Raw genomic sequence first — 19,251 nt, 5'->3', positions numbered from 1 at the left:
GGATATAGTTATTATCATCTTTACTTCTCAATATATACCTACACTCAAACATACACACTGTTTGAGTCCGTACCTACTTATGTAGTACTAAATTACTACATAAGTACGGTAAGTAGGTACCCGTCATTTAAAAAAAGTAAATAGGTCTGTTATGGGAATGGGTATAAAATTTTACAATAAGACATGAAAGAATATTCTGGAATTACCTTTAAATAAATTTAACACTTTTGTCAAATGATATTTATTGAGAAGTCCTATTCCTCGCTGAATTATTACTTGAATGAAAAACGTGCATGGCAATAGTTAATATAGGGGATTTTTATAAATATAATGATTGACATAGAAGACAAAGACAGTTATGCTGGCTTTAAAAAAATTAATTAATTAAATTTCTTGCCAGTTCTTCTCAATTGAATCCACAGATTGAACTGGACAGTAGGGAAAAAATACTAATACAACAACTTGATGTTCTTATGCGCCTAAAATGTTCTACATGAATAATCATTTTTGATTTGATATGACGTTGTAAACAATAATTTGTCATTAGAATAAGTGAGACGAATAGTGATGACTATTTCTATGAATGTCGGTCAAAGAAATTCCTTGTGGTAATATTTAATATAAATCTTAGAATATCCTATTAATAATTATACAGACAAAATAATTTTATCAAATTTACTTTCAAGAATATCTTTAGCTTTAATTTTTTTAAATATAAAGTAGTAAAATTTTGTACTATTAACTAGGCAACAAATAAATATTACAGTCAATTAAAACCTAAAGATAATGGCAACATTTTATCACAAATGTCAAAATAAAATGGCTTGATTGCTTTCGTTTTCATGTAAAAAATTAAATATTGTCTGAAATAATTTACGTGAAGTAATTACGATGGTTTAATGTGTCCGTTTTTAAAAATTATATTCTGAAAACTGTGCAATTGATGCTTTTTGGTCGATAATTCTACGTAATAATATGAATTGGATCTCATCGTCTTGACAATACAAACAGAAAAAATAAAGCTAATACCGTTGTGTTGAATAATTATTGCGTTTCAAAATGTTTTCAAAATCCCAAACTAGCAAGGATACGTTTTTGGAACAGACAAAGGCGGCTCGTGAGGAACGGGCATTAGAGAAAAAACGGGAACAATCCGCTGTGAAAATACAAGGGCTCATTAGAGGCTGGCTTGCAAGGCAGCGATTCATTAAACTTATACTGTGAGTACTTATATAGTATTAATATGGTAAAGAAATGAAAAGCGTACCCGATGAAAAGTTGTAAACAATGTTTTTGAACATTAATACTACTATGGGCATCACAAATAGTCCAAATCATTGTTCTTGTGCTGTTATTCCTGAGGTTCTGTGCTTCCGTAACCTGTAATTTGACTCCAACGTAAAAATACAATTATTTACATTATATTTTGAACAACATCTTTATAATAATGTGAAATGGTTTATGCAGTGATTTGTGCTAACAACCAGTATACTTTCAAGCTATCTTCTTAGTTGGAAAAAGTAGTAATAGACTATTAAGACTGTTTATTGTTTAGGATTTAAATTTCTTTAATATTTCAATTATATACATATTTCAAGAAATAGCACATATTTTACTAACTTACTGACAATGTGAAATGTACAAAATATACTTTAATACCTTAGTTATTCCACAGTTTATAGTATTATTCAAGTCTATTAAAATTATAAATTAGTAACAAGTATATACTTTTACACATGTATGTGTATATGTATGTGTGAACTAATATTATTTTTGATCTTTTCAGTTTTCTGGTAAAATGGAACGTAATTGTACGGTGACAGACATGAGTGACTGATTTCTGTATGGAATACATAATGATCGATTTAACTGTAGTACTAAGTAGTCCTCTGTTAGATCTGGATTCGTAATAATGTTAGGTTTATCCCAAGTATTAACTTTAGGAATGGTTTAAACAACAACCATTTAGACCACGTTTCGTCTGAGTTTTAACAGATTTTTTTGTAATAAGACCGTAAGAGTGCTGGTGAAAAGATGTGTTTTTTGGAATGGATGATAATGGTATGGTGCAGCCTACTACACTAACTGTATGTGCTAATAGTAGTAGTAGTAGTACTAGAGGAGGATGATACAATGAGAACAGTTAGCCCATTGTGGCAAAGTCACTTAGAATTAACTTAAATGGTTTTCTTTATGGGCATTAAAATTTACTGTTACTAAAATGTCTTCCTAGTTTGAATAGTGTATAATTGTAATTGTGAGATAATTTATATATTTGAATTATTTACATTTGCTTAATTCAAAATTTTAGTCACTATTAAAATAAAAAATGCCAGTGACTGTCAATATATATTTAACCCAAAGGTTCTTTTCTTCAATTTATTAATTTATTTTTTAATTACTTTAAATTTCCTTTACCATTATTTTTTAAATGACTATTGTTTGTAAATATTTAGTATGTTTGAAATTTTTAGTTTAAATTATATAAATATAACAATTATCTGATAAATATGTTAGTTGACTGATGAATAAATATATTTTTTAGGAATGATTTCGATCAGCTTCTCCCAGAGCCACATGGCAGTCATGAAGAATCTACACAACACATGGAACTGCTCCCAGCACTGGATGTGTACCGAGTGACATGTCACCTTTTTGTCATATTCAAACAACAACGAGACAGGAAACGCTTTGAAAAACTCTGCAAATATATTGTACAGAGTTTACATTCAGAGTCAGTGAAATTATCATATGTTGGAGTGTTTTTAAATAAAGAATACAGGTATGCCATTTCTTTATGTACATATATTTACCATTTCATTCTTAAAACATAAGTCATATTATAAATTATTTGAATACTTTCATCCATATCTTACGTGCTGTACTTCTAATTTGAAATAAGGTACTTTAACATCACTATAGTTCAAATGAGTTTGTACTAGTTAATTTAGATTAATGGGTAAGAAGTCTGCAGTTGTATAGCATACTTATTTAAATTTAAATAAAGAATTATGAAGATTATTTAGGAATAATAGATTTATGATACCAGAATAATGGTTCAACCTGCCTACTTTCCTACCTGTAGAAAATACTACTAATTAAAAATTTAAATTCAGCATACTAGTTATTAGTCTATTTTTTTGTTCCTTGATTATGCAAGGAATGAGTAAGTGTACTATAATTGTATTGGTTGGTAAATGACAATACAAGTCTGCAGTCATTTGAGTGCACTATTTATTTAAATTTAAATGATTTATATATACCACAGTGCCTGTGATTTATAAATGGTTTCTATTTAATCCTAATTTCTATAAAAATAAAACCTATGAGCTATTTTAAAATTTAAGTCCATATTGTACATGTATGTACATATTGTACATACTTAAAATATTTAATAATAATAAAAATAAATCTACACTGCTAGTATGAAGTGTTTTTACATGTTGTGTTAAATTTAGGACATGTAACCACAATTTATTACGCATCATGTCAGTTTGTATTATATACATACATTTCTTGAGGTACATATTGTACTGGCCACACCTATCCTATAAAATGCAAAAAGTGTAATGAATCAGTATCTATGCATAACACAGTTTGTAGTATATTTATATCAAATAGCTATTACCACTATCATTTCACATTCATCTTCTTTTTTAGGTAAAGAATAGTATGTATCAGCCCTCCTTTTGAGTTAATAATGATAGTATAGATGACACACAATTACATGAATTTATTGTTTTTTTTTATTCTTTCTTCATTCTTCTCAACTTGAGAACACTCTAAACTGACTGACTGATGAATAGACCTACATAAAAAACAATATTTTGATTTTTGTTTTTTTTTTATTTCAATGTTATTTGAAACATTGTGAGAATCGCTTCTTGTCAGCCTGGTTGACATGGTGTGTAGCATGAAAAATTATTAGCTAAATACATTAATAAGTCCCAAACTGTAGTATGAATTTTTAATTCTAATAATTGTTTAAACATGTTTCAGTATTAGTTGGATCTCACACATTAAAGATCTCCTATACAAATGCTGCCTGTATCTTGAGGAGCTGAAACCAGAGTCACCAGTCGACATGCAAAGTATCCTCATTAACCTTCACACATTAGTAGCCTTTACTGCTACAAACACATGGGCATTGACAAGACTCAAGAACTTGGAGAAATTGAGGGGAGGCATGACGCAACTGTGTGCTAATGTTATGGGATCATTGTTTCATAAAGGATATTACTTGACTTTGAAGGTATATATGAATATAACTTGTTATATTTTAAAATAGTCTAGACTTTAAGAGTGACATATTTTGACTTCACACAGTGTATATTACAGTGTTATAATTATACATGCAGTGGTGGACTAAGGCTAAAGCCATTATCTATTAACTAAAAATAAAAACCTAACTTACAGGTGTCTGCCCTTGTATACTACAAGTATCGACCTCAATTAAATAGATAAATACAATTACGGTTTTGTCTTATACCATGTATAGAAGCATAGTAATCTTCCATATGTTATCCTGAAGAGATTATTTTCAATAAACATTAATATTAATTTCAGTCCTTGCTTCTTCGTGGCCTCTGTCGTGAGAAGGTGTGCCTCAAAAACATAGCTTTGACAGCGATAGTGACGTTGTCGCTGCGGCCGTTAGTGTCTGCACAGTTTTCAGAGAAACTACTCACAATGTATATAATACAGATACTGTCTGTACCCACATTAGTGTTCCATATGCATCAAATATCGCCTGAGGTGAGTGTAACATTTTCAAGTAACTACATACAAATAGATCTATCATTAATCATCTCATGCTAAGCAGTTTTATTCGTCATGATTTCATATTAATACATTTTTCAGAAGAAATGGTATTAAAAACCACCTGGTTTCAAATGTTTATAGTACAGGTTGTTCATAATTAATAATAATAATCTCAGGACAATTCACACAGCGCCATCTAGACCTAAGTTAAGCTAGCTAAAGCTTGTGTTATGGGTAGTAGATAACTGATACATATACATAGATATTTTTTTTGTAAATACATACATATTATACATAGAAAACACCCAGACCGATACAAACAATCATACTCATGAATGTTTGTGCCGTGCGAGGAATCGAACCCGTGACCATCGGTCGTAAAGCGGTATGCTAGACCGCTAGCCCACAGAGGTCGTCATTGTTCTGCAAATGTTGATTTGGATACCTTTCTCTACTAATCCTACTTTTGATGGCATAGATGGTCTAGCGGTTTAGCACACTGCTTTATTTCCAATGGTTGCGGGTTCAATTCCTCAGTTACGCAGTACAAACGTGTGTAATAATGAGTGTGATTGCTTGTATCGGTTTGGGTGTATTTAACTTATGTTATTTGAACTAATTGTACTATATCTATCCTCCACAGTCTGTAACGACGTTCCGTTCCTTCTCAATGTTTGACAAGTGCCTCGAATTTCTAAGTACGGATCAGAATATGCGAATCGTGTTCAACACACTAGAGGGCAATTATGCCCTCTGCCTCCTCGGCAACCTAATACAACTGGCACATTCAGAGAGGGAACATGCATTGCCAGAATCATACTATCCTACTTTTGTGGTAAGAATACTATAAGTACACATTGTAGAACACACACACACACACACATATTATGAATATCGCGCCACCTCCGTATTTGTCATAAATAAACACTGAAACTACTTTTTCATTGTATGAAATTTGCTTATAATTTAGGTCAACTTAAAAGTTTTTATCCCTATCAATACCTATATATTATATTTCAAATATTAAGAATTGTGGAAAACAATGTTTATCAGATCAGATAGTAATTTTTTAAGTATCCCTATTCTCAATGCAATATCAAACCTCTCTTTTTAAACCACATTGTATGTTTGTTCTACGTGTATATTATCCTATTAATATTATAAACACGAAAGTTTGTAAGTATGGATGTATAGATGGATGTTTGTAATTCTTTCATGCAAAAATAACTGAACGGATTTTAATGAAACTTTACAGTAATGTAGCTTATACTAAAACATAGGCCATAAATTTAATGCAGATGAAACCACAGGCATAGGTAGTTTGATATAAATCAAATTAATAGTTAAGTTACCTACACCTATTATAAGAAGCTACTTTTTTAGTTGGTTAATGTTTATAATTGATGCAACTAACCAAGTATTGAAGTTAGATGTGATAATAATGAAACAGTCATCGTCATCATCACGAGTTTGTAAAACATGTATATTTTTTCTCTAACAGTTAGTTGTGACTCGCTTCCTGGACTCCTGTCAGCAGTATGTAGTGTGTAAAAAGGGAAATCTCAGCAACTGGCATCCAGTTCTCGGCTGGTTCTCACAAGGTTTCGACGTGTACTTACCACCCACAATGGGTAATCTTCGCACGCAATTATCGCTGTTGTGGGGAGCTCCCCTACTGAAGAAATTGTTGGCGATACCACTGAAGGAGATGGTGAACTCGGGCGTGTCGGGAGAAGAGGGAGCGGGGCCTTCTCAACCCTCCACCCCGGTGCAATCTCATAACCCTGCCGCTTTTATAAGAAGAGCTATAGAGGCTAGAACTAATAGGTAATGATGAGAAATAATATAGTCTTCTTTAAATATAGATAAATAGCAACAAACTATTCATAAATAAATGACAGGCGCACGAAGCCTAGATCGGGTTAAGAACATTGATCATACGTTGAGGGCGATATTGACTGGCATACTGATAAAAATGATCAGCACAAGTGGCGATGGACTGACTGACATAATGGCTTCCATTTCGCACTTCTTGTCGTGGACAAATGCGAAATGGAACAATAATGGAATGGTATTCTAGTGGTGAAAAGAAAAGATGGGGAAGGCAAGCAGACTTTTTATCAACATCAATGATATATGTATATATTTCATGTTTTAGTATATGTAACAAACTAGATTCAACTACACCCTTCACATATTCCCTGTTAGATATTGTATTCATGATATTTTCTTTTTCAGAGCAAATTCACATAAAAATTATAGGAAATTCGGTTCTCCGGATTGTACAAAGGCTGCACTGATTTGCTCTATGTACCAAACTGCATTGCAGACTATGAAACAAGTCAAATTAGATATACTCACAGGTAATTATTAAATTATACATTAATAATCTCATAATAATAATCTCCGGACAATTCACACAGCGCCATCTAGACCCAAGTTAAGCTAGCTAAAGCTTGTGTTATATAAATACATACATATTATACATAGAAAACACCCAGACCGATACCAGCAATCATACTCATTATACAAATGTTTGTGCCGTGCGAGGAATCGGACCCGCGACCATCGGTCGTTAAGCGGTGTGCTAGACCGCTAGACCACCGAGGTCGTCACGACGTCGACGTCGTTGATACATTGCACCATAATCCCTTCGTACACTTTAATTGTCCCTATGTTTTTTTAATTTGCAGGTCTATGCAATCAAGACCAAATACTTTACTCTCTGTGGCAGTTCCTCTGTACATTAGGACCAAATTGTGGACTGAAAGCTTTTCATGATCTCTTAGCTATAAATACCAAAACATCAGCACCAGAGTTTCAAATGCTAGTACTGTTTGCTGATTGTATGACACATTATGTTACGTAAGTATCTGGCGCTCATAATTATTATTTCTAGTATTTATGTACGAATATGTTACGGTAACGAAAAAATGTAAAACATTGTGTTTGAAATTAAATTAAAGATAATGTAAATACATACATATATTATACATATTTTTTTGCATTACTTTAAATAATCTATATTATATACTATTTGTAATTAAGCCTATATGTGTGTACTAAGATGCAAATAAAAATTCTTATCTATCATCTTATTTCTTTGTTTTCAGTATACTCGATGATATGGAAATGTATGAGCAACAAGATCCCTTCAAATTGCAAGACTTCATTAGTATGTCACAGTTTTTAAACATGTTTGTCTATAAATCTATAATGGGGCAGTTGTTTGGTGAGTATATTATTTAAGTTAGATACTTGATATATTTAATACATATATATGCTCTTACTATTATCCTGATCCTGAATTATTAGAAATATTTTAAAGTAAATTCTGAGCGCTGTCTTAACATTAACATTGTACACCTAGTACAGTCATAGTCGGCAAAAAATATATCTGTCATAGAACCTACCATAGTGTATAAACCTATGATCTATGTATCGCTCATGGTATCACTTGGTTGGTGGTAAGTACTGTCATGTCTCTCTTTCAAATTCCTTGTACTGTAATTACTTACATATGTATATATATATAGCATAAACCATGCAGCTTGATGCAGTGATATCCACACAAACGACATTATACACATTTTATCTTTTTATACTCTACATATACTGGTATGCATATATTCCTTTTTGTATATTTACGTTAAGTTTTTCTCCTATTATATTGGTATTGCACTGCTAATTATAATTTTCTGCACCACCTATAGTTGACTGGTAGAAAATGCCGCGAGGTCGTTATACCTCCTTAAGTGTGATCTTTTGTATTGTGAATTAAAAGGTATATAAATAATTTAAAATATGTTTGTATCAGATCTAAAGAGCATCCAGAGCAACGAGGTATTCAACTCGGTGCACACGTTGCTGCTGGTGCTGTACAGGCGCGACTGCCGTCGTCAGTACACGCCACCCAACCACTGGCTCGTGCGGGAAATACGCGACGGACAATTCATGGCTGATCTCGAGAAGGGCAAGAAACCTCAGCAGGTGACTATTATTCTCAATCGATTTGAAACCAGTGTAATAGCTTCTATATTTTTTAAAGAAATTATGTATTCGCCTGCGCTAGCAGTATGCGCTAGCGGGTTAGTGGTGGACGATTCTTCTTCTTAATCGTTCCCTCACTGCTGAGGATCGTGACTCTACATTATCTTGTCGACCAGCTGTCGCCATCGGTTGCGCTCCGTCGCCTGGTGTAGTGGAGGACGATACAATAGCTGTTTTTATACATACATTCACGCAGGAAAGAATGAGCATGTAAATGTACAGCCAGTGGTGTTTATTACTTTAAATAGTTTTAGTATTAATGAATCTGAACATTTTCAACCTTCTCAGAGAGGTGGAGATTGGGGTCTTGTAAGCTTGGCCTCATTGTCTCGGCTTTCTGCTTTTACCGAGGGTCTTAGGAGTGATGCTATCCAGGGCGGGTTCCTTTCAAAACATTGTGATTTTATCTACCGTTTTAAACTTGACGCAGTCACTATTTATGCATATAATTAGTTAATCACGGGATCTTATTACGTTTTATTTTTATTGAGTTTCCTATATTTCGGTAGTGTTTCAACCTCCATGATCATGGCTATTTTTAATTAGAGTTTGTTTTTAATTTTATTTCTCTCTTGTAATGCAATATTTATATTTTGTTTGATAATTAGGTTCTGGTGCAAAAAACTCCTCACATGATAGCTCATGGTGAAAGAGTCAGACTCTTCAGACGAGCAGTTGCAGACGAAAAGGTAAATAAAATCAACTTAAATATTGTTTATTTTAGTTTTGTTTCAGTCAATTAAATTATCACACGGGCATAGATGCGGGTATAACTTAGTATTTATATAAATATTTGTCTTTGACAGCTTCTGTAGTCTAGCACACAAAAATCGTCAAAATCGGTGCAGCCATTTCAGAGATTAGCCGTAACAAACAGACAGACAGACAAAAATTGTAAAAAACGTTATTTTGGTGTATGTATCGTATTTATATTCATATGCATGTAGTAAGGAAATATAAATCCAATTTTATTTATATGATTATTTCAATATATATTTCAAATATACGAATATAAATTATACGGCGTTTATCAACAACTCATAGACAACATGTATGATATAATATGTTGTATGTAAAAAGGTGGTTGGTAGACTTTTTTCGGACTACTCTAATGGTGTTGGCCGTAGCTGGCCGCTACAGCTTCACCGGACGATAGGGAGGAGCGAGTGCAGGTGGCACTCCAAACCAGCGGAAGGACTTATGGAGTGAAGGCGAACCGCCTGACGTATTTTAGTCTGTGTCCACCGCTAGTTCGAACCTCGGCTCAGGTCGTCGTAATTTCGATCCCCGTCTAAATTGGACGGGGGTCGATCGGGGTGGATGATAGTGTCGGTCGGTAGGTGGTGCTGGGTCTGACGGAGCGCGCGTGCGGCGGCGGCGTGGCGGGGGGCGGCCGCTCCACACTCGTGACCGTGCGGCGCGCGCGGCTCGTCGAGGACGGCTACCGGCAGCTGGCCGCGCTGCCCTCGCGCGCACTTAAAGCCGTCGTGCGGGTTCGATTCATCAACGAACAGGGGCTCGATGAGGCGGGCATCGATCAGGACGGCGTTTTTAAAGGTACATATCACGGGACTGTAATGATACTCTTTTGAGGTTTTGAAAAAAAAAACAGTCATAGTGGTAGAGATAGAGATCTTCTATGACTCTTTGTCTTGAACATATGCCTGCATTCGACACTCTTCCATTAGTACCTGGATAATATAGATTTAAGTTAAATGTACAGTCAGTCCACATTATGACATAGCACGCTATCAAATAAACTTACTAATGTACAATTACTCGATACGAAAGATACGACGATAAATAAATAAATTATTTAGCGACACCTCATCACATTATACAGTGGTGAGGTGATAACCACCGCGCTACATACACAATATATAACTCTAAACTGAGGAGTAAATAATATTCATCTGATATTGTTTGTGTGTTATTTAGAATTCTTAGAAGAAACGATAAAACGTGTATTCGACCCATCGCTAAATCTGTTCCGCGTGACGAGCGAAGAGCGACTGTACCCGTCGCCGACTTCCTGTCTCCAGGAGAATCACCTCCAACTCTTCGAGTTCATTGGCCGTATGCTCGGCAAAGCTGTTTATGAGGTATTTTTTTCATAATCATGTACAAAAATATCTTACAACATTGTAAGCTATGGACCTCTAGGAAATTAAATATATATTTCTATCACTCCCTTAATAAAAAAACACTGTTTACGAAACATGGTTGTATTTATTTATTATTGTTATACAATCTAGAGATGAACTACTACCATACAGGTTACGAAACACCAATTTTAGACAGATCACTGTTAACCTGTTTCTATTAAGGGCGCCGAGCCGGCATGAAAAGTCTTGATTTATATTTCTGACTAACTCTCGGCTAATTATAAAAGCGATAACATACCAAACTAAAAGATGATGTCACGTTGGATTCAAATATACCGAGCGACATGTTAGCGATTCAAGTAATGTGTTCCCAAAGTCTGGAACCCTGACTACTCTATCTAGGTCAAGAAACATGAAGGTTTATGATGATTATAATAAATATATACATTATACTATGATTGTGGCAAACAAGGACCGTCTGATGGTAAACCGTAGTCTATAGACGCCTGAGACCCCAGAGGTGTCACGTGCGCGTTGTCGACCCTTAATATACCCTTCTTGGAAAACCCCATGTTGTAGCCTCGTGAGAAGACCTCGTCAGGGAGTTCATTCCACAATATAAGTGTACGCTTATATATATACCTAAATGTTTTTTTATTATTTTCATAGAAACTGATCATTTCTGAACTACTAAATGAATAATGCAGGGTATAGTGGTGGATGTGCCGTTCGCATCATTCTTCCTGAGCCAAGTACTGGGGCAGACGCAGCAAGCGTTGTACAGCTGGATTGACGAGCTACCTTCGCTGGATCGCGACCTCTACCGCAGTCTCACCTATATCAAACACTTCCAGGTACCTCACTTATTCACATATTAGCATGTGATGTAGTTATGTAATTCGATTGATGTTTTTTTTCAACAAGATGTTCCCGCTTAAACTAATAGAAATTCGAAAGATAACCTACAATGCAAAAGTTGTCTGGAAGAGACGTATCAGTATGCCTATGATATTTTTTTTACTAGTTTTTTTACTTCAATTGTATATTATTCACTTACACTTATTTGTTTATATTACCTACTTTTATGTGGGAGAGAGAAGGGGATGGCTAGTAATAGAGATCAATTATCCCATTGCTATTAATGGAGACCTCCTATGGAATCCATTGTAGTCAATTCCTACTGAATTTGTCATAAATTGGGCTAACTGACCGGATTTCATCTTCCACTGGTGACTCAAACAATCTCTGTCTCTCCTATTTTTCGGTTTGAAGAATAATTGTTCAATGTGCTGTGTTCTTTTTCAGGGGGACATTACGTCATTAGAACTTACATTTTCTGTGGATGAAGAGAGATTGGGCGAAATCGTGACCCATGAGTTAGTGCCGGGAGGAAAAGCTATACCAGTAACCAACGAAAATAAGTAAGTATATATTACTGTATTGAATCTAATTTGGGTTTAAACTGTCGGTTAATTGAAATATTTGCTTATCAAATTTATTCCGTATATAAAAATATGTATGTATCTTGCAAAGTTTATGCCGTACTCTTAGTGTCTATATTCATTGTATCAACAACAAGATTCACTTAAGTACTCTGTGGTTATTATTAATTTACTGAATGATAGAGAAAAGTCAGATGGGACATATTTTTGCGGTTTATTGTATTAACTATGATAGAAATATTAATTGAATATTATAATATAATGTATAAAAATTCCACAGTAACTATAATTTTATTAGCTTGTGATATATTTTGGTGCTTTTATAATATGTTAATAACTTATTATTATTTTTCAGAATCAATTATATTCACTTGATGGCACACTTCCGGATGCACACGCAAATTAAAGATCAAACAAATGCGTTCATAAAAGGCTTTAGAACAATAATTAATCCAGAATGGTTATCGCTGTTTTCCACGCCCGAGGTGAGTTGATGTCACGTAATAGATAGCCATGTATGTAAAATATGTCTATTGATATTTGTACATACAAGTATTTCAGCCACATTCAATGATTGTTTATTACATTTCGACAAACAATAGAAATCAAAAATATCTACCATTTATTTCTAATAGGTATAACTTATTTTTGACCGTAAATATCCAGGCCATGGTCTCTTTCATTCTCATTCGAGTTGTGTATCGATTATTTACTTGCTCCTCATTAATCATAAATCTATGAAAAGGTACAGGTCAACATCTCGCCACTTTGCATTTAATTAAAGACACTGAAAGTCAAGTGTTTCATTTACCCAAAGTCGACAATTGACAGTGCCGCTGACTTAGCTATTTAGGATAACAGTCAAGAAGTTATATTATTGATAGTATTGTCTACATATATTCATCATAACCAACTATTTAGTTTATTTTATTTATTAATTTCATTCAGGCTACATGGCCTATATTATAAATACCCTATAGACTAACATATATAAGAAATAATAATAAAATATAAATTCAAATTCTCAATGGTCACGGCACTGACGATGGTAATCTGTCACGGTAGCGCTGATACACCACCCCCTTCGGCCAGTAGTTCTCCTTCATGAAGGTCTTTTATGTAGTATACATTATAATATAGATTTGTCGGAACTCCACCGCGTTTCCCAGCTACTCATACAACCAAACTTAATTTACGTGTAGTTGCAACGGTTGATCAGCGGCGACAACGTGCCGTTGGACTTGCGCGACCTTCGCCGCCATACGCAGTACTACGGCGGCTTCCATGACTCGCATCGCGTCGTCTGCTGGCTATGGGACGTGTTGCAACGTGACTTCACCGAGAACGAGCGCGCCATGTTCCTAAAGGTTAATGCTGCCTTTACACGTACGCTCATTTATGCGCGAATCAGCTTTCACGCAGGAGGGATGAACATGTAAATGTAGATAAAGAGAACGAGAAAGACCGCACATGCTGCCAGCGAGCTTTGAATGAAAATTCACGCTTGTGCGTCACGCTTTCTGCGCAAAATCGCGCGTGAAAGGCTTAAGTATAAAGCTAATAGTTTTATATATATTTTAAATTCCACTACCAGTATGAAATTACTATTCAGTGACTTGATTTCAAAAACCGTTTCGATTTTCTTGTAAGTCATGAATATTCTGCTATTATGCTGTCATTACAGTATTATGTAATAACAGCATAATAGCAGAATAATATTACAATATTATGTTGTTCTTTGATGGTTCGTACCTATTTTTAAGTTATCAAAGAAATTGTTAACATGCAACAATCAGGAGGACATGGAACCATTTTGTCTATTGTATCACTTCACTTATTCTTCGCAGTTCTTCCTTTCAATATATATAAGCACGATGATTTTTATAATAATTAAAAATGTAATTTGTTTTTTTTTTTGCAGTTTGTGACGTCTTGTTCGAAGCCACCAGTTCTCGGGTTCGCGCATCTAAAACCACCATTTTCAATACGGTGTGTTGAAGTTGGCGATGATGAGGACACTGGTGATACTATAGGTCAATATAGTTGTATATTGTCTTTTGGTCATATCACGCCAACTCGTTATGGTGTCGGTATAGTAGACTGAGTGCCAATAACTTATTCTTACATACAACTTGTGATACTTTACTTTTACCATAACTTTAATTCATAACAGGTAATCACCACGTAAAGGCCCGATAGGTCGAGAAGGTGTCACATGGGTCGTAAGGGGTGCTAAATTTCATAACTATCTAAGTATTAAAACATGACAGGATTGTTTCGTGATTTTAGAGTCCTAAAAATATTTTCAACTTTATCTACAGTTTACTAGTGTATTGTAAAATATGTAAAATCTCAAAATTATGACCAGGTGTGACCAGGCTGGGTCAAGAAGGGGTCAGAAAATTACAGGACAAAAAATTTTTATAATATACTTGATTGCACAGTCAAGTTGATTGTTTTGAACTCAATAAGGAATTTAGGTTTTTTTTGTTTACAGGTAGCGTAATCAGAGGCTTCTTCACAATCAGGAAGAAGGACCCACTGAACCGCCTGCCCACTTCGTCGACATGCTTCAACCTCCTCAAGCTGCCGAACTATCAGAAACGCAGCACTCTACGCGACAAACTTCGGTACGCAGTCAACAGTAACACGGGTTTCGAGCTCTCGTAGTCAATCAACCGTTGCAGTATAATAATACTCAATTTGTTAATTATTTTAGAAATCATGAAGGTTACAGGGAATTCAGATTTTGTGAGTCATACAGGATAATTCCGATGGTACATGCATGTTGTAATGCGTTTACATTGGATCCAGTATTATCTCACCAGTTCATTGGATTTTAAACCTTAAAATAAGGTAAATGATCACTACAATGTTATGTTGAAAAGTTTGACCTTAGTGGACTATGAGGTGCACATTCAGTTACTGCCAAATCAAGGTGACTTGACAACTGATAACACTTTAATCCATTACATATAGGATTTTACAACCAATAAAACAATACATTATTCTTTATTACAACTCTGAAACATTGCGTATGTTTGTTGTGAGAATGTAGATTCCACTTACAATCTTTTCTATAAATTTGCTATGTTTTCTATTATATTGTCTGTGAAATTAGACTTTATTCTAAAGTCTTAGTGTGATCAGCTTTTTATTTGGTTTGGAAATTCAACCTTGAGGCAATATTTTTCAATTATATCATTGTTTTGGTTTTTAAGATTTATAACTTCAAATGCGTGTAATATGATACACCTGATTAGGATTTTCTTGTTCTAAATAATGGCAGTCGTATTTATAAACAACAAACTACGTACTCGTTTGACTGCGCTCCGTTTTTATAAATCGTTGTAGTTGTTGTTTACCTTGTTTAGTCGTCGACGTAGACGACGATAACGCGTTGTCTGTGGTAAATACAGTTACATCCGGTTCACAGACATGAACTGATCTGAAAGAGGCTGAGCAGTGACTGCTAACTATACTAAAATGGCATGCACACAACACTAAAATTAGGGGAAATATCGGAAAATTGGCAGTGGGGGTAAAATCGCACACTGTAAAATCGGCTCTGATTTCGCAATATACGACTTAATCTAGGGCGCTTCATACCATTGTTCCTCTATTGCCCCTGATTTAAGTCGTGTATAGACCGTTTAAACAAACTATATGTGCAACAAATGAGAAATTGTCAGTGGCAAAATATGTATATAGAATTTAGATCGTAGTATATGGAACGTGAATGTGGGGACCTATTGTGAACATGAATAATATAAATGTGTCTTAGAACATTTTTAACAAGTAATTTTTAACGATATTTCAGACACTTTTTAGTAGATACTAAATACATATAAGTAATAAAAACATGCTTTTACTGGGAACCGATTTACGCTCCATCTCTTGCCAAATAATAAAAATATTTTATTTAAACAGGAAAACTAGAAGACTGTCTGTCAAAAGAATATATTTTGATTATTGTTTTATGTTTCTTTATTTTAATTGTGACTTAAACCAATTAAAATTAAACTTAAATTGAAACGTTTATTAATTTTAATTGTGAGATTTTTGGTTGAGATTACATTCAACTAATGTCGTCATTAAAGGCCACGGTTTGTTTAACAAGCATAGTAAAATAAAACGAAAAATTATGTCCAAATTAGTATTTGTTCAATCGATTACATTGCACACTTATATGTAGGTAATCACATATAAGCATTTATTTGACGACCGTAATCCAATCACATAATACTTGTGCCTGACAACACTACCAAATATTTCGCAAATGAAAGTTTTAATCTGAAACTGGTCAGAGAGTAACTTACCATTTTCTATATTAAACCTTCAAAGATTTTTTAAATACTATTTTATGTTCTATAAAAATTGGCCTAAAACATAAAAACCTTATTTTTGTTGAAAAGGCGTAACTAAACGTTTTTAAAATTAGAGATCTCTTTGTACATAATTAGTACGTATGATACGTATTTTTTAATTGATATAAATAACGAATTTTGCACGATTCAATTCAGTCCAACTTAACATTAGGTGTATAATAGACAATAATTAATATTCATTTATTTATTTACCCGTTTATGTACAGAATACCTTTGACTTTATGATTCCTTTCTGACGATATAGTTTGATGAAATTTTGTAATAGATTAAATAAAAGTGTAGAATTTTAGCTGTATTTAATAATGTGTAATTAGAAAAATTGTGGTTTTGATAAAACAACTGATCTTTCTTATATCAAAAAATTAATTTATTTTCCTGGTATAAAATCTGAAGATAATAAAGTTAAAAAATAACTTAGCGACTGAAATTTAATAGTATATGTATTATTGTCTATATAAGTAAACCTCCACTATTACATTACATTAATACGACGGCGCTTTAATTTCTCCAATCTGCATATTATGATACAAATACTTAAATTTTTGTTGTTGTATATAGTAGGTACTTATATACATATAATCATGCTCATTAAAAATGTACATTTAAACGATGTTCACTGTTATATAATTATATAGTGTAAGGTATAACGGAAGAAGTATAACTTGTCAAAAGGCAGTTATAATATTTGTGTTGACGACCTCGTTGGTATAGCGGTATAGCACACAAATTAATTTCCGATGGTCGCGGGTTCGATTCCCAGTACGATACAAATATTTTGTATTCTTGAGTATGTATGTTTGTATTAGTAACTTAATAAATTAAAACTTGATCAGTTTCATCATTACTACAGCTGAATTTTGTCTCGTTATATAATTTCCGTTACAGCCTATACAAATTAATGTTTTATATATTTTTATTTAGTTCTTTGTTTTGTATTTAGTTATTTTTTCCTATCATGCAAATAGTTGATTAGAATAAGAAAATTTATATTTTGTTATCGTTTCGTTAAACTTCTTTTAAAAGTCGTACCTTTATTTCAATATAGGCATCTTATAAACTCTAGAGTGTTGAATAAACATGGTATTTTGTAGTAGTGTTCGGTTTTATTAAAATATCCTTTAAGTGTTTAATAATAAAGTATACACATAAATATAAATCATTGTAATTTTGTACTGGCCACGTAAAATGTTGTATAACACAATGTGATTCTCTGTGATAAAGTAATTGATATTTATTATTAGTGTGTTTTATTTCACAACTACGACTAATTTTAATCCTATCCTATTAATATTATATACTAACTGATCCCGCGAATAAAATTAAATAATATTTCAAAAGTTTTCTGAAGTTTTGTTACGCAATAAATTTCTGAACCGACCTTGTTTGACTGGTACGAACAGTTTATATTGTAAGCTGTTTCTATTGAACTGTGATATGGCAGTGACAAACAATTTTAGAAAATTTTACACGCACAATGGCCCAAATGCGCTACGGCTAAATGTGGAAAATAAAGATGCCACATAGAATATGTACGTATGTCAGTGAAATTGCATTTTCACTTGGTCCTCCATAATAGTCATGCTGGAAGGGTAGAATTTTAAAAAGTTTGAGACTACTGGCATCCTGGGAATAGAGTTGAAGGCAGTACAAAAGTCTATATTAACACCAACATAATAATATTTAGACACAATAAATAATGAATTAATAAATTAAAATAGCTTACAGAAAATGACTCGATTTACCATAGTAATGGAATTCGTCAGTATGTAGGTACTCCGCTAAAAGAATATTATATCTAGTAATGAACAGGCATAGCTTTAAAATGGTGTTGATACGTACGTAAATACTATTTAATCCCGAGATAGAGAAGAAGGGATTGTTAGTAATGAAAAATAATCAGGGCGACTTTCATGTTCCCCGTGGAAAAATTGGGCTAGCTGACTCGACTGTAGGTATTCGATTATAAAAAAATACTCGAACAAATTGGTAAGTCTTCATATGGTACACCATTCCATTATCATCCATAAAAAAACTATCTCTAAGAAAAGAAGAACTGCCTATATCTTTTGATAATTGCAATAGAGAAGGCACTTTTCCCAAATAAATAATTTAACCAGTTACGATATTTTTGGGAATGATCAAGAATTCCGTTGGGTTCTCGTCCCATTTTCACATTCAATTGAAATTAGAATAGTTAGAGCCGAGTTTTCAACGCCTAGCGCTTAAATCGGGTCCTTAAGGAGTTGCTTTCTGCCATATAGTAATCCATCTTCGGGTTTGGAGTGTCGTCTACATTAGCTTACATTATTGTTCGATAAATCGTAAAGGTCTTTACTTATACCTGCTACTTGCTACTACCTTTCTTTGCTCATTTTTAGTAATTTCAAAAACGTAGGTAATAGTATTTGTTGTACTTGCCATCACGTGTAATTTAATTATGTCACACAACAACTACGTTTACAACTATGTGTTATAAGAGTTGCAAGCAACCTGTAATACTTTAAA

General features: G+C 33.6%; 1 protein-coding gene across 1 annotated transcript; it reads left to right on the top strand.

The window, feature by feature from the left end:
* Positions 1-819: 819 nt before the first annotated feature.
* LOC131850753 (ubiquitin-protein ligase E3B) lies at positions 820-17,957 on the top strand. Its single transcript, XM_059201106.1, has 19 exons — positions 820-1,220; positions 2,546-2,782; positions 4,000-4,252; positions 4,567-4,755; positions 5,405-5,596; positions 6,263-6,588; positions 7,000-7,124; positions 7,455-7,626; positions 7,875-7,993; positions 8,579-8,751; positions 9,420-9,500; positions 10,152-10,368; positions 10,750-10,913; positions 11,624-11,770; positions 12,222-12,337; positions 12,714-12,843; positions 13,561-13,725; positions 14,280-14,391; positions 14,856-17,957. Exons 1-19 carry the CDS (start codon positions 1,060-1,062, stop codon positions 15,026-15,028), a joined length of 3,252 nt encoding a protein of 1,083 aa, XP_059057089.1. The 5' UTR covers positions 820-1,059; the 3' UTR covers positions 15,029-17,957.
* The last annotated feature ends 1,294 nt before the right edge of the window (positions 17,958-19,251 follow it).

This window comes from Achroia grisella, unplaced genomic scaffold (genome assembly GCF_030625045.1).
Source record: "Achroia grisella isolate CSIRO2021 unplaced genomic scaffold, CSIRO_AGI_Agris_v1 utg779, whole genome shotgun sequence".
In the NCBI taxonomy this organism is placed as follows: Eukaryota; Metazoa; Arthropoda; class Insecta; order Lepidoptera; family Pyralidae; genus Achroia; species Achroia grisella.
The sequence above is the reverse complement of the archived record's forward strand: the minus strand, read 5'-3'. Positions and strand labels throughout refer to the sequence as shown.

Bases quoted from the DNA above. Each gene is read 5' to 3' on its own strand.
- LOC131850753 (XM_059201106.1), top strand. From the start codon at position 1,060: ATGTTTTCAAAATCCCAAACTAGCAAGGATACGTTTTTGGAACAGACA. The intron at 4,756-5,404 runs GTGAGTGTAACA...TATCCTCCACAG, and splicing joins TGCATCAAATATCGCCTGAG to TCTGTAACGACGTTCCGTTC. The intron at 12,338-12,713 runs GTAAGTATATAT...ATTATTTTTCAG, and splicing joins CCAGTAACCAACGAAAATAA to AATCAATTATATTCACTTGA.